At 48.5% G+C, this 12,682-nt stretch overlaps 2 protein-coding genes across 9 annotated transcripts in view; one reads left to right on the top strand and one right to left on the bottom strand.

Annotated features, from left to right (window-relative positions):
- DNASE1 (deoxyribonuclease 1) overlaps positions 1-2,304 on the bottom strand; it is a 38,053-nt gene extending 35,749 nt beyond the window's left edge. For all 3 annotated transcript variants that reach the window (XM_023225699.2, XM_023225701.2, XM_023225700.2), the window contains exon 1: positions 2,145-2,304. The gene's annotated coding sequence lies outside the window, so the exon portion shown is untranslated. The remainder of the gene's footprint in view (positions 1-2,144) is intronic.
- A 166-nt stretch (positions 2,305-2,470) lies between these two features.
- Positions 2,471-12,682, top strand: part of SLX4 (SLX4 structure-specific endonuclease subunit) — a 30,274-nt gene continuing 20,062 nt past the window's right edge. For 3 of the 6 annotated variants that reach the window (XM_023225802.1, XM_023225799.1, XM_023225803.2), the window contains exons 1-5: positions 2,471-2,529; positions 4,516-5,661; positions 7,390-7,614; positions 10,670-10,859; positions 11,754-11,966. In XM_023225802.1, the coding sequence (XP_023081570.1) occupies positions 5,256-5,661; positions 7,390-7,614; positions 10,670-10,859; positions 11,754-11,966 (1,034 nt within the window). In that variant the 5' untranslated portion in view covers positions 2,471-2,529; positions 4,516-5,255. Of the gene's footprint in view, positions 2,530-2,840; positions 2,959-3,737; positions 3,826-4,515; positions 5,662-7,389; positions 7,615-10,669; positions 10,860-11,753; positions 11,967-12,682 lie in introns of those variants that run through there. The other 3 variants (XM_023225800.2, XM_023225801.2, XM_023225805.1) reach the window with 3 other exon arrangements.

The following is a 12,682-nucleotide window of genomic DNA, read 5'->3' as shown; positions in this document are numbered from 1 at the left end:
ACAGTGAAACCCCGTCTCCACTAAAAATACAAACAATTAGCCAGGCATGGTGGCGGACACCTGTACTCCCAGGTATTTGGGAGGCTGCGGCAAGAGAATGGTGTGAACCCAGGAGGCGGAGCTTGCAGTGAGCCGAGATCGCACCAGTGTATTCCAGTCTGGGAGACAGAGCTAGACTTTGTCTCAAAAAAAAAAAATTAGCCGGGTGCAGTTGTGGGTGCCTATAATCCCAGCTATATGGGAGGCTGAAGCAGGAGAATCATTCTGGGGAGGTGGAGGTTGCACACACCACTGTGCTCCAGCCTGGGCAACAAGAGCCCAACTCCCTGGAGAAGCAAGGGAAGGAAGGAAGGAATTATTTCAACAGCACTGGCCTCTCCACGTTGTCATTCAGTCTCCTCTATAAAGTCCCAAGACACCCTGCACTACCCACACCTCTGGGCTGCTTATCATTCTTATTCTGTCTACTTTATCCAACTGGAAACCATATTACAAACAAACTTAGATTTCCAAGCCAGAGAGCAAGTAAACACCTCCTACATCCTTCATCAAGGAAAACCTCTTGGAAGGTTTTGAGGCTCAACATTCAGAATTAAATGTAGTCTTACCCAGTAATTCCACTCCTAGAACACAAAAACTTGTGCTAAGAACACCAATGTTCATAGTAGCACTGTTTCTAACAGCCAAAAAGTAAAAACATCCATATGCCCATCACCTAATAAATGGATAAACAAAACATGATCTATCCATACACGTGATTATGTAGCCATGAAAAGGCATGAAGTACTCATTCATGCTACATGGATGAACCTTGAAAACATGCTTAATAAAAGCCCAGCAGAAAAGGCCAAGTATCACATTATTCCATTTACATAAAATGTACTGCACTCAAAAGGCAAAACCACAGAGACAGAAAGCCGATTAGTGATTGCCAGGAGATGGAGTCAGGGGAATTGGGGAGTGACTACTAATGGGTATGGTAGGTTCCATTTGGGGTTTTACAACATTCTGGAATCAGCGATGATAGCTGCAAATCCTGTGAATGTACTGAAAACCACTGAATGTATACTTCAAGTGTGAATTTTGTGATATTTGTGGCTTTTAAAAAACATATTGTTTGCCCTGCAAACTGATTCCTTTACACTTCTCCTGTGTTCATTATTTCAGTGACTGGAAGCACACTACTCAGATGCTAAGGCCAGAAACCGGCAAATCGTTAACAACTGGGTCATGACTACGCTCGATATTTCTCCATGCTTTTCGCTCCACTTCCTAATTCGGGCCGCCCTCACTTTTCATCTAGATTATGTAATAGCCTCCTAATGGGTGTCCTGGCCTCATCTGTTCTCACTGTAATTAGGCCTTTAAAAACACAATCTTACCCCGGGCGTGGCGGCTCACACCTGTAATCTCGGCGCTTTGGGAAGCCGAGGCGGGAGGATCTCTTGAGGCCAGCGTTCGAGACTAGCCTGGGCAACATAGTGAGCCCTCCCGTCTCTACTTTAAAAAAAAAAAAAAAAAAAAAAAAAAAAAAAAAAGCCAGGAGCGGTGGCTCACGCCTGTAATCTCAACACTTTGGGAGGCAGAGGCGGGCGGATCACCTGAGGTCAGGAGTTGGAGACCAGCCTGGGCAACACGGTGAAACCCAGTCTCTACTAAAAACACAAAAATTAGCGGGGCGTGGTGACGGGCGCCTGTAATCTCAGCTACTTGGGAAGGTAAGGCACAAGAATCGCTCGAATCCGGGAGAGGTTGTAGTGAGCTGAGATAGCAGCACTGCACCCCAGCCTGGGCAACAAGAGCAAAACTCCGTCTCAAAAAACAAACAAACAACAACAAAAAACCTTCAATGGCTCCCGACGACCCCAAGTTGAAGCTCAAAGCCTTAATACGATGTGTAAAGTCCCTTAAATGGCAAGCCGTGGCAAACCTCTGCCACCTTTCCCTCAGGCCCTGGCTGGCTTCACCCTAGCCCTGCGGAAGAGCTCGGGCATCCCCTCCAGGCCGCTGCAGCGCGGTATAATCCCCCCTTCACGTAGCTAACCCTCCCCGACCTCCAGGCCTCGACTCTCACGCTACCCCACCTGAGAGGAAGATTCCCGGGCCCCCAGGCCAGATTTGGTGTCTCTCCCGGTTCCCCTCACCCTGTCCACTCTCCGCTCCACAGGCAGGTATGCCCAAAGGGGGCCGCCATTGTGTCCGCGAACATTTCCTGAGCGAGCTGGGGACAAACCAGACTTTATCTCAATGCTGCCACAGTGCCCTAAACTTGCCCTAACTCTTCATTAAAACTAATAGACTCCATCTGCCGCACGCGCCACTTCCGCCTCGCCCCGCCTCCTTCCGACCGGAAGCGATGGCCGCCGCGCGCTGCGCCCGGAGCCGCAGAGGAAGACGGGAAGTGAGGCTGCCGCACCACCGCGCGCTCCCGCTCTGCGCCTGCGCGCAGGCAATTCTTCGTGGGGGCGCGGGCGGCGCATGCGCAGGCGCGTGAGTCTCCGTTAAGAAGGTGCCGCGGCGGCGCCGGAGGTAGGAGGAGCCGGGCTATGGGGTTGGGAGTCTGCACCCGGGAGGTGGAGGTCCTGTCACCTCGAGCCGTTCTCGCTCTCCTTAGGGAGAAGAGCCTTTCTCTCCTGTCTCCCTCGCTGACTCCGTGGCCTCTGCAGGCCCGCAGCCCCGACGGAGAGGCAGGAGCCGCGCTCGGGTGGAGAGGGGCCGGGGCCCGCCTGGAGGGAGGAGGGTGGCTGATCTGTATCCCCACGGCGGTCTCGGTCCGGGCCAGTCCAGGGATCGGGGTTCTCCGTCTGACTTTAGTGCCGTTAGTCTTTGGCAGCACTTTTCCCAGGCGGAGAATCCCTCAGTCCCTTTCCGTAGGTCGCCGGGCTGGGGGAAGCGGGAGGGTCCGCCCCTTACCGATCCATTCATTCATCCCGCTCCTGCTGTGAGCCGTGCGCTGCGGTAGGTACGAAGCGAGGAGGCACAAGTCCCCTTCCCTCTGGAAACCTGTGGGCTTGCAGGATCCGTTATGTCATTCAGTAAATATTGATTGGGCACCTATAGGAGGAGATAGACTGTTGTGAGGTTCATATCTACAGAGATGCAGAGATCCACACAGTTGTGGAGGGTGGCATTTGTTCCAGCCGCTCCCCACATCCAACAGGATAAAATTCACTTTGCCTAGCCTGACCTTCCAGGCCCTTGTGAGCCGATCCCTGCCTCTCCCCGCAGCCTTTTCTCGTACACTTTTCTGTCTACTCCCATTATACCGAACTCTTTGCAATTCATGAATTCAACAAGTAGTTGTCGAGCACTTACTTCAAGTCAGGCACCGGATCAGCCAAAGAGGATGCAACGTGAAATAGATGGATCTCTACCCTACTGAAGTGTTCAGCTTAATGGGGGACAGATAATAAGCCGATGAATAAAAATACAAGAGCGGATAGTTTGGAACGACGCTTCCTGGGTTTGATCCTAGCCCTGCCACTTTGAAAGCTGTTCCTGAACTAGCTTTGAGCCGGTTCCTTATTCTGCTTGCGCGTGTTTCCTTGCTGTAAAGAGAGGATGACAAGAGATTCCACCATATAGGTTTCTTGTAAGGATTAAATGAGTTTGACTTGAAAAACAATTGGAACAGTGCTTGGCACACAGTAAGCATTCAATAGATATTATCTGTTTCATATGATTATAACCTATGACAGATGCCATTGTGAAAATGGTGGACGATGATAGGGATGCGGATGGAGAGGGTCCATAAAGGATCAGAGGACACTTCTGTGAGGGGAAGACACAGAAGAGAATGAGCCAGCCATACAACGTAGATTCTAGGTAGGGGTATTTTCAGCTCTGGAAAACAAAATGATTAATCAGATTCCTTGGACAGTGGAGATTGCATTATTGTATTTGAAAGGAATAACTTTCTGCCATTGGGGTCATTCAGTTTTGATTTTTGAACCACACTAAGCATACGCCAAAGTAAATAGCCATGCCCACAAGGTCCAACTTTGTATAGAGGCGACATTCTAGTCATCCAGGTTTGGAGAGCCTTGCTGGGTTGAGAAGATAAGGAAAAGTGACCTTTTGTCTCCTGAGTGTTCATGAGAATATAGTTTCTCTTCCTGTCTCTTATGTTGCAGTATTTACAGAAAGAGCCTCTTTAACAGCCAGGGGTTTTAAATCAGTGTAGGAGATAGTTTTCCTAGATTTGGAGATCATCCTGTTTCTATGGTGACTGCCTTTCATGGGGTTTGCTCCCTGAATTTCAGTTAAGAAAACACTCTCCCAAGATGCACATATTTTAATACCTGTGGAAGAACATGCTTTGACAGGTTTCTAGACCCTTCGGTCATGATGTCTGATAGGACGGTTAGACCATGTTAACCAGGCTGGACTGAGTATTTGACAGTATTGTTACTCTGAAGACTTTTCCCTCACCCCACATGCCCTTGTCCCTCCCTGGAAGAACTGGCATAACATGACAATGTCTGCTTACACTTACATGCTTTTGGTTTTCCACAGATGTGAAATTAAGTGAACCATATATGTTTCATCATCGTGGAGATCTTGGAGAATTATCTGAGCACGAGGTTCATATGTATTCAATCTAGAGGCATCTATTAGACAACAAAACACTCTTTCAATTGTGGACTTTATTTATTTATTTATTTATTATTATTTTTTGAGATAGAGTTTTGTTCTAGTTGCCCAGGTTGGAGTGCAGTGGCACGATCTTGACTCATTGCAATCTCCGTCTCCCAGGTTCAAGGGATTCTCTTGCCTCTGCCTCCCGAGTAGCTGGGATTACAGGCGTCTGCCAGCACACCTGGCCAATGTTTTGTATTTTCAGTTGAAACGAGGTTTCACCATATTGGCCAGGCTGGTCTCTAACTTCTGACCTCAGATGATCCACCACCCCTCCCCATCGTCCTCCAAAAGTGCTGGGATTACAAGCGTGAGCTACTGCACCCGGCCCAGTTGTGGGCTTTAACAGAGGGAAGCTTTAAACATGTTTAACCACAGGCCCAATTTGAACAAAGATACTTCAATCATTATAGAGAGGAAAACAGTACTTTTTGTTCAATTGTGCAAACTCTCCAAGTATCTAATTGAGAAGTAGAGAGGAACCCTAATGAAACTGTGAGTGTGAATGAGGCTCAGCTAGGCTTCTACTTGGGTTCGCTTTCTCATCTGTCTGCATGTCCCGGGATTGACCCTCGCTCCTCTGAAGACCAGCCTGAAAGCCTTAAAACTGGTCAGTGATGGATGAGTCTGATGAGGACTTTAAAGAACTCTGCGCTAGCTTTTTCCAAAGGGTGAAAAAACATGGAATCAAGGAAGTGTCAGGAGAAAGGAAGACACAAAACGCCTCCTCAAACGGCACTCAGATAAGATGCAAATTGAAAAGGACCAAACAAACTGCTACCAAGACCAAAACCCTTCAAGGCCCTGCAGAGAAGAAACCTCCATCTGGCAGCCAGGCCCCTAGGACTAAAAAGCAAGGGGTAACCAAATGGCAAGCAAGTGAACCAGCCCTCTCTGTGAATGGGGAGGCGGGTGTGCTTGCCTCTGCTCCAGATCAGCCTGTGCTCTGGGAAACAGCACAAAACACCCAGACGGGTAACCAGCAAGAACCCTCGCCAAACCTTTCCAGAGAGGAAACCAGAGGTAATTTGTACTCTTTTAAACCGGGGGCTGGAAAACTTTATGGAAAGAGCCAGATTGTAAATATTTTGGCTTTGTAGGCCAAACAGACTCTGTCACAACTCTGCTGTCATAGTGAGAAAGCAGGCGTGGACAATATGTAAATGAACAGGCATGGCCATATGCCAGTAAAACTTTATTTACAAAAATAGGCAGCCAGCCACATGACCATAGTTTGCTAACTCTTGGTTTATTTTTAATTTTTTTTTTTTAATTTTTAAGCTTAAAAAAAATTTAGAGCTGGAGGGCTCACTATGTTGCCCAGGCTGGTCTTGAACTCCTGGGCTCAAGCAATCCTCATGCCTCAGCCTTTCAAAGTGCTGGGATTACAGGCATAAGCCACTGCACCCAGTTGACTCCTGGTTTAAATAACAGTCAAGAAAAATATAACCCCTGTGTTAATTGTTCACATGATTATGTTTGGAGTCCTCTGCTCTTTCAGAATTTCCTATGAAATTCTGTTATGTGGTTGACATGAGTTACACAAACAACACAATAATGTTGCTTCTCTTGTTTTCTTGAATTTATTCCAAAGTGGGTAAGTTGGACTGGGCCAGCCAATGTGGAGAGGCTGCTGAGAGGGCCGCATGAGGGCGCTGTGTGGGCTCAAGTCCCAGGAGAATCTTCTGGTTTTTTGTTTCTCTCTCAGAAGACCTTTTAATCTTTTCCTTTGTTATTGTCACTGATTTATTTACTTACTTAGTTTTTAGAGACAGGGTCTTGGTCTGTCACCCAGGCTGGAGTGCAGTGGCACTATCATAGCTCACTGCAGCCTTGACCTCCCAGGTTCAAGCAGTCCTCTCTGCCTCAGTCTCCCGAGTAGCCGGGACCACAGGCACCCACCACCGCACCTGGATAATTTTTTAATGGTTTGTTTAAAGCAGTTTTCTTGCTCTGTTGCCCTTGATATACTGAGCTGTATGCTTAGTACACATTCTTCATGCAAAACTGAAAACCAGCCTTGCATGTGTAATACACCATGGGCTCTCTGAGCTCCTGAGTTCTGTTTCTAAATTTTCCTTGCCCTGACTTCCTGGTCTTAAGAACCTCTCGGTAGAGTGGTGGTAGAGTCTCAGGTCGCAGAGACTGCTGGAAGGCGTCAACAGTGTTGCCTCACCAACTTTACTGGTCTCTCGTGCTCTTTTCCAGTCAGATGAAATCTACGCGTGGTTCCCCCAAAACACGTATCCATGCGCACACCTGCAGAACTGGCATACAACTTCATGGGGTTCCTGGATCCCCATTGAAGATCTGTGGATCCCAAGTTAAAGAAGAACTGATCTAGGACATAAACCTTTGTCGTTAATATTTCTTTAATAGTAGCTTTATTGGGGTATAATTGACATTCCATTAAAGTCACCCTTTAAAAGGGTGTGGCTCAGTGGTTTTTAGTATATTCACAGAGTTGTCCAACTCCACCACTACCTAACTTGAGAACAGTTTTATCCTAAAAATAAACCCCGTGCTCAATAGCGGTCACATCCCATTCCCCTCCTGTCATTGATATTTATGTCTGTATTGCCGTAAACAAAGAGGTTACCAACAAGCAACCAGTCCTCTTCACATTTGTGAGTCAAACCTAAACTAGTTGATAAAGGACGCCTGAAACTTGCGTCTAACCTGTATCTGGTGGAAAAGTCTTTTATTTCTCCAGCTACAACAGATGGTTTTGAATATTTCCCTTCTTGCCAGAGAATGCACCCAACAGCGACTCTCAGCCTCCTCCTTCCTGTTTGACAACAGCAGTGCCAAGTCCCTCCAAACCCCGCACAGCACAATTGGTCCTACAGCGAATGCAGCAGTTCAAGAGAGCAGACCCTGAGCGTTTGAGACATGCTTCAGAAGAGTGCTCCCTCGAGGCTGCACAGGAAGAAAATGTCCCAAAGGATCCTCAAGAGGAGATGATGGCGAGGAATGGTATGCTGAGTGTGTTTCTGTCTTCCACACAGAGATAGTTTATTAACATAACTGAGGAAGGGAGGCAGGAAGGAATCAGCATTTGTTGGGTTTCTTCTGTGGATAGGCTCTCTGCGTGATGTTTTACCTTTGCCACTTCACTGGATCTAGCCAGAGATTGAAGAGTCTCTGGGCTCATTTCCCACCTAGCTTCCTTGATAAGGTACCTCTTCCTCTTCCTCTTCCTCTTTTTTTTTTCTGAGACAGAGCCTTGCTCCAGGCTGGAGTGCAGTGGCCTGATCTCAGCTCACTGCAACCTCCGCCTCCCAGGTTCAAGCAATTATCTTGCCCCAGCCACTGGGTTTACAGGCGTGTGCCACCACACCTGGCCAATTTTTGTATTTTTAGTAGAGACAGGGTTTCGCCAAATTGGCCAGGCTGATCTCGAACTCCTGACAAGTGATCTGCCTACCTCAGCCCCCCAAAGTGCTAGAATTACAGGTGTGAACCATTGCACCTGGCCCTCTTCCTTTTTTTTTATTTGAGATAGAGTCTTGCTGTGTTGCCCAGGCTGGAGTGCAGTGGCACGATCTCCGCTCACTGCAAGCTCCACCTCCCGGATCCAAGCCATTCTCCTGCCTCAGCCTCCAGGTAGCTGGGACTACAGGCACATTCCACCACGCCTAGCTAATTTTTGTGTTTTTAGTAGAGATGGGGTTTCACCATGCTGGCCGGCCAGGCTGTTCTCAAACGCCTAACCTCATGATCTGCCTGCCTCAGCCTCCCAAAGTGCTGGGATTACAGACGCGAGCCACTGTGCCTAGCCAAATATACATATTTTCTTCCATATTATCTGAAGGTAAGTTATAGACATCAGGATCCTTCACCCCTAGATTCTGCTGAATAACTACAATACCATTATCACGCTTAATTCCATAATAGTGCCTGGCATCCAGTTCAAATTCAAATTTCCCCGGTTGTCTCAAGGTTATTTTTTGTAACTGGTTTCTTTTTTTTCTGGACAAGGATTCAGTAAGTTCACATGCTGCATATTGCTGTAGCTCAGCAGTCTCCTAAGGTCTAGATTCTAGAATAGTCCACTTGTTTTCTTTTGTTTTCCGTGACACTGACTTTTTTTTTTTTTTTTTTTTTGACAGAGCCTTGGCTAGAGTGCAGTGGCGCGATCTTGGCTCACTGCAACCTTGGTCTCTCGGGTTCAAGCTATTCTCGTGCCTCGGCCTCCTGAGTAGCTGAGATTACAGGCACCCACTACCACACGCGGCTAATTTTTTTGTATTTTTAGTAGAAACGGGGTTTCGCCATGTTGCCCAGGCTGGTCTTGAACTCCTCAGCTCAGGCGATCTGCCCTCCTCAGCCTCCCAAAGTGCTAGGATTAGAGGTGTGAACCACTGCACCCAGCCCCATGACACTGAGTTTTTGAAGAGGCTAGGCTAATTGTATTATAAGATTTCCCACTCTCTGGATTTGTGTATTTCTTTATGGGATCCTTTAACTCCTTCCTCTAACCCTTGGGTTGCCGCGGGTTGCCCCACTCTGAGTGGATTCGAGGCTCAGGTGAGAGCGTGTGGAGACCGTGCCCCATAGCTGCTATGTACTGTGTGTAGCACCAGCCCAATAAGCATAATAATGCCAGGTGCTTCTGTTTCTCCATCCCCGAAACAATATGGATTCTCATTTCTGATGAAAATTTACAAAAGGAAAAAAAATAGGAAGAAACCATTATTGGCAGACCTAGAGCTAATAAGTATGCAGGCTCTTGGCATTGCATTGCAGATTTCACTTCAGTAACACCGAGGAGTCTCAGGCCACCCCAGGGTCCACAGCAGGCAGTGATTTGATGTCCTGCTGAGGCATCAGTCCTGGATGCACATGTGAGGTGTAGAGGAGGCACCCAGCTGGTGTGAGCTCCTCCCCTGCCCAGCATTTGACTCAGTTCTCTCTGTATCTTCACATCACACCCAGCAAGCTCTCAGAAAGAGATAAACCATTTCTTTAAGAAACCAAACCAGGCTGGATGCGGTGGCTCACACCTGTAATCCCAGCACTTTGGGAGGCCAAGGCGGGCAGATCACCTGAGGTCAGGAATTCAGGACCACCCTGGCCAATATGGTAAAACCCCGTCTCTACTAAAAATTAGGCAGGTGTGGTGGTGTGCACCTGTAATCCCAGCTACTGAGGAGGCTGAGGCAGGAGAATCACTGGGACCTGGGAGGCGGAGGTTGCAGTGAGCTGAGATCGCGTCGATGCACTCCAGCTTGGGGACAGAGTGTGAGACTCTGTCTCAGGAAAAAAAAAAAAAGAAGACCAAACAAAACAGGACACCAAAATGAAGGTGTGCTGTTTTGCTGGCCTCAGTGGCAGGCACTGGTAGGCCACAGCCATCAAGAACTTGGGGGTTTATGAGGCGTTCAGGGCATATCCCTTGTGAGTGACAGGGGTCTGCTTCAGCAATACCAGATGGGCCATCCTGGGAGCCATCTCAAGACCAGAATCAATCCATTCTTTGGTCTGATGTGAAGTAAGAGATGCTGCTTTTTAACCGCCAAGGGCATTTCACTCTGCCCTGGTTTTATCACGGGCAGTAAAAGGTCAGCAGGAAAGGTTGAGCTTCGAAGAGAACATCTAGCTTTGTTGGAATATGAGCCTTGTGAACCTGCAATGCCCAAGGTAGCCGACTGCAGCAGAAGTGGGGAAGTTTAGGTCCTTGCTACTCAGAGTGGTCCTGCGGTGCCAGCATCGCCAAGCCTGGGAGCTGCTAGGAAGGCGGAGAGTCTCAGGCTGCACCCGGACCCCCTGAATTTGAATTCGAGTGTCGACAAGCTTCCCAGGCAATGCATATGCATGTTAAAGTTGGAGACAGCTGTTGCAGGAGTGCTGACTAGTGCCCAGTCTCACTGGACAGTGCCCGAGTCACCGGTCTGCAGAGTGGAGCTGGGTTCTGGTTTATTTGTGCTCCCCCTGCTCCCCATGGTCTGCAAGAACTGACAGAGCAGAGGTCTGAGGGTGAGCTTGTCTTTGGAGTTGATCCTCACGGATCTTTGGTGCTTCTCCACAGTGTTTGGGCTTGGGCCCCCTGCCCCAGAGAGCGACGCTGCGGTGGCCTTGACCCTGCAGCAGGAGTTTGCACGGGTAGGAGCATCGGCACAGGATGATAGCCTGGAGGAAAAGGGGTTGTTCTTCTGCCAGATTTGTCAAAAGAACCTCTCAGCCATGAACGTGACCCGAAGGGAACAGCATGTAAACAGGTGGGGGCAGCTTGGGCCGTCACCTCTCCCGTGTATGTGACCAGAATCCCCGGGCACCCCAGGGCTGGAGTGGGGATCTCCACACCTTACTGTGAAAATAGCACTTCAGCTTTGTTGTCAACCTACCCCTTTTTAAAAAATAACTTTGTTGAGATATAATTCACAGAACATACAGTTCACCCATTTATTCACACAGTTGTACAACTGTCACCACAATCACTTCTGGATTATTTTCATCACCGCCAGAAGAATCCCCACACCCATTAGCAGCCACTCCCTATTGCCCCTCTCTCCCCTGACAACCACTAATCAACTTTCTGTCTGGATGGATTTGCCGATTCTGAAATTGCACAGTTGTCCTTTTGTGTCTGCCTTCTTTGACTGAATATGTTTTTGAGGTTCATCCATGTTGTAGCATGGGACAGGCTTCCTTTTTGTGGCTGAGTAGTATCTCATCGTATGGATAGACTGTGTTTTTTTCCCATTCTTAGATGAGGAATATGACCGTGGTTTATCCTTTCATCCATTGACCGACATTTGGAGCATTTCTACCCTTTGGGATTGTGGATAGAGCTGCCGTGAACATGGGTTTCATGTATTTGTTTGGGTACCTGCTTTCAGTTCTTGGGGGTCTATACTTAGGAGTGGAATTTCTAAGTTATCATGTAACTGCATTTAATCTTTCCTTGCTTTATTTAGCCAACTTTGCTAACAGATACCTAAGTGTAGTGTCTAGGGGCTGACTGCCAGGAGACGGAGTCAGGCTGTGTGGAGGGGATTAGCTTTGGGGAACTTGCTTTGACCACAGCACATCCATGATGACCTGGACCCACAGTTGCTCCAATCCACATTCCCGGGGAGGGTGGTTCTCCTGTATTAACTGTCTTCCTTCAGGTGCCTGGATGAAGCTGAAAAGGCACTAAGACCTTCCGTGCCTCAGATCCCTGAGTGCCCTATCTGTGGGAAACCGTTTCTCACCTTAAAGAGCAGAACCAGCCACTTGAAGCAGTGTGCTGTGAAGATGGAGGTTGGCCCCCAGCTCCTGCTGCAGGCCGTGCGGCTGCAGACAGCACAGCCTGAGGGGAGCAGCAGCCTGCCAGTGTCCAGGTGAGTCAACGAAAAGGAAGAAAACCAAGCCAAATATTGCTGTGTGCACTCAGGGCTTTTTCTATTTAAAAAAGCTTTTTATGGGCCGGGCATGGTAGCTCACACCTGTAATCGCAGCACTTTGGGGGAGGTCAAGGTGGGCAGATCGCCTGAGGTCAGGAGTTCGAGACCAGCCTGGCCAACATGGTAAAATCCTCTCTCTACTAAAAATACAAAAATTAGCTGGGCATGGTGGCGCATGCCTGTAATCCCAGCTACTTGGGAGGCTGAGGCAGGAAAATCACTTGAACCCAGAAGGTAGAGGCTGCAGTGAGCCAAGATCGCACCACTGCACTTCAGCCTGGACAAGAGTGAGACCCTGTCTACAAAAAAAAGAAGATTTTTATGGTGGAGGAAAAAAGAGCCCTCTTTCATTCTGGAAATGAAACACTTAGGGTAGAAATGAGGTACAGTCGGCCGGGCACGGTGGCTCAAGCCTGTAATCCCAGCACTTTGGGAGGCCGAGATGGGCGGATCACGAGGTCAGGAGATCGAGACCATCCTGGCTAACACGGTGAAACCCCATCTCTACTAAAAATACAAAAAACTAGCCGGGTGAGATGGCGGGCGCCTGTAGTCCCAGCTACTGGGGAGGCTGAGGCAGGAGAATGGCGTAAACCCGGGAGGCGGAGCTTGCAGTGAGCTGAGATCCGGCCACTGCACTCCAGCCTGGGCGA

The sequence above is a fragment of the Piliocolobus tephrosceles genome, chromosome 17 (assembly GCF_002776525.5).
Source record: "Piliocolobus tephrosceles isolate RC106 chromosome 17, ASM277652v3, whole genome shotgun sequence".
NCBI lineage: Eukaryota > Metazoa > Chordata > Mammalia > Primates > Cercopithecidae > Piliocolobus > Piliocolobus tephrosceles.
Note: the sequence above shows the minus strand (reverse complement) of the source record. Positions and strands in the feature narration are given on the sequence as shown.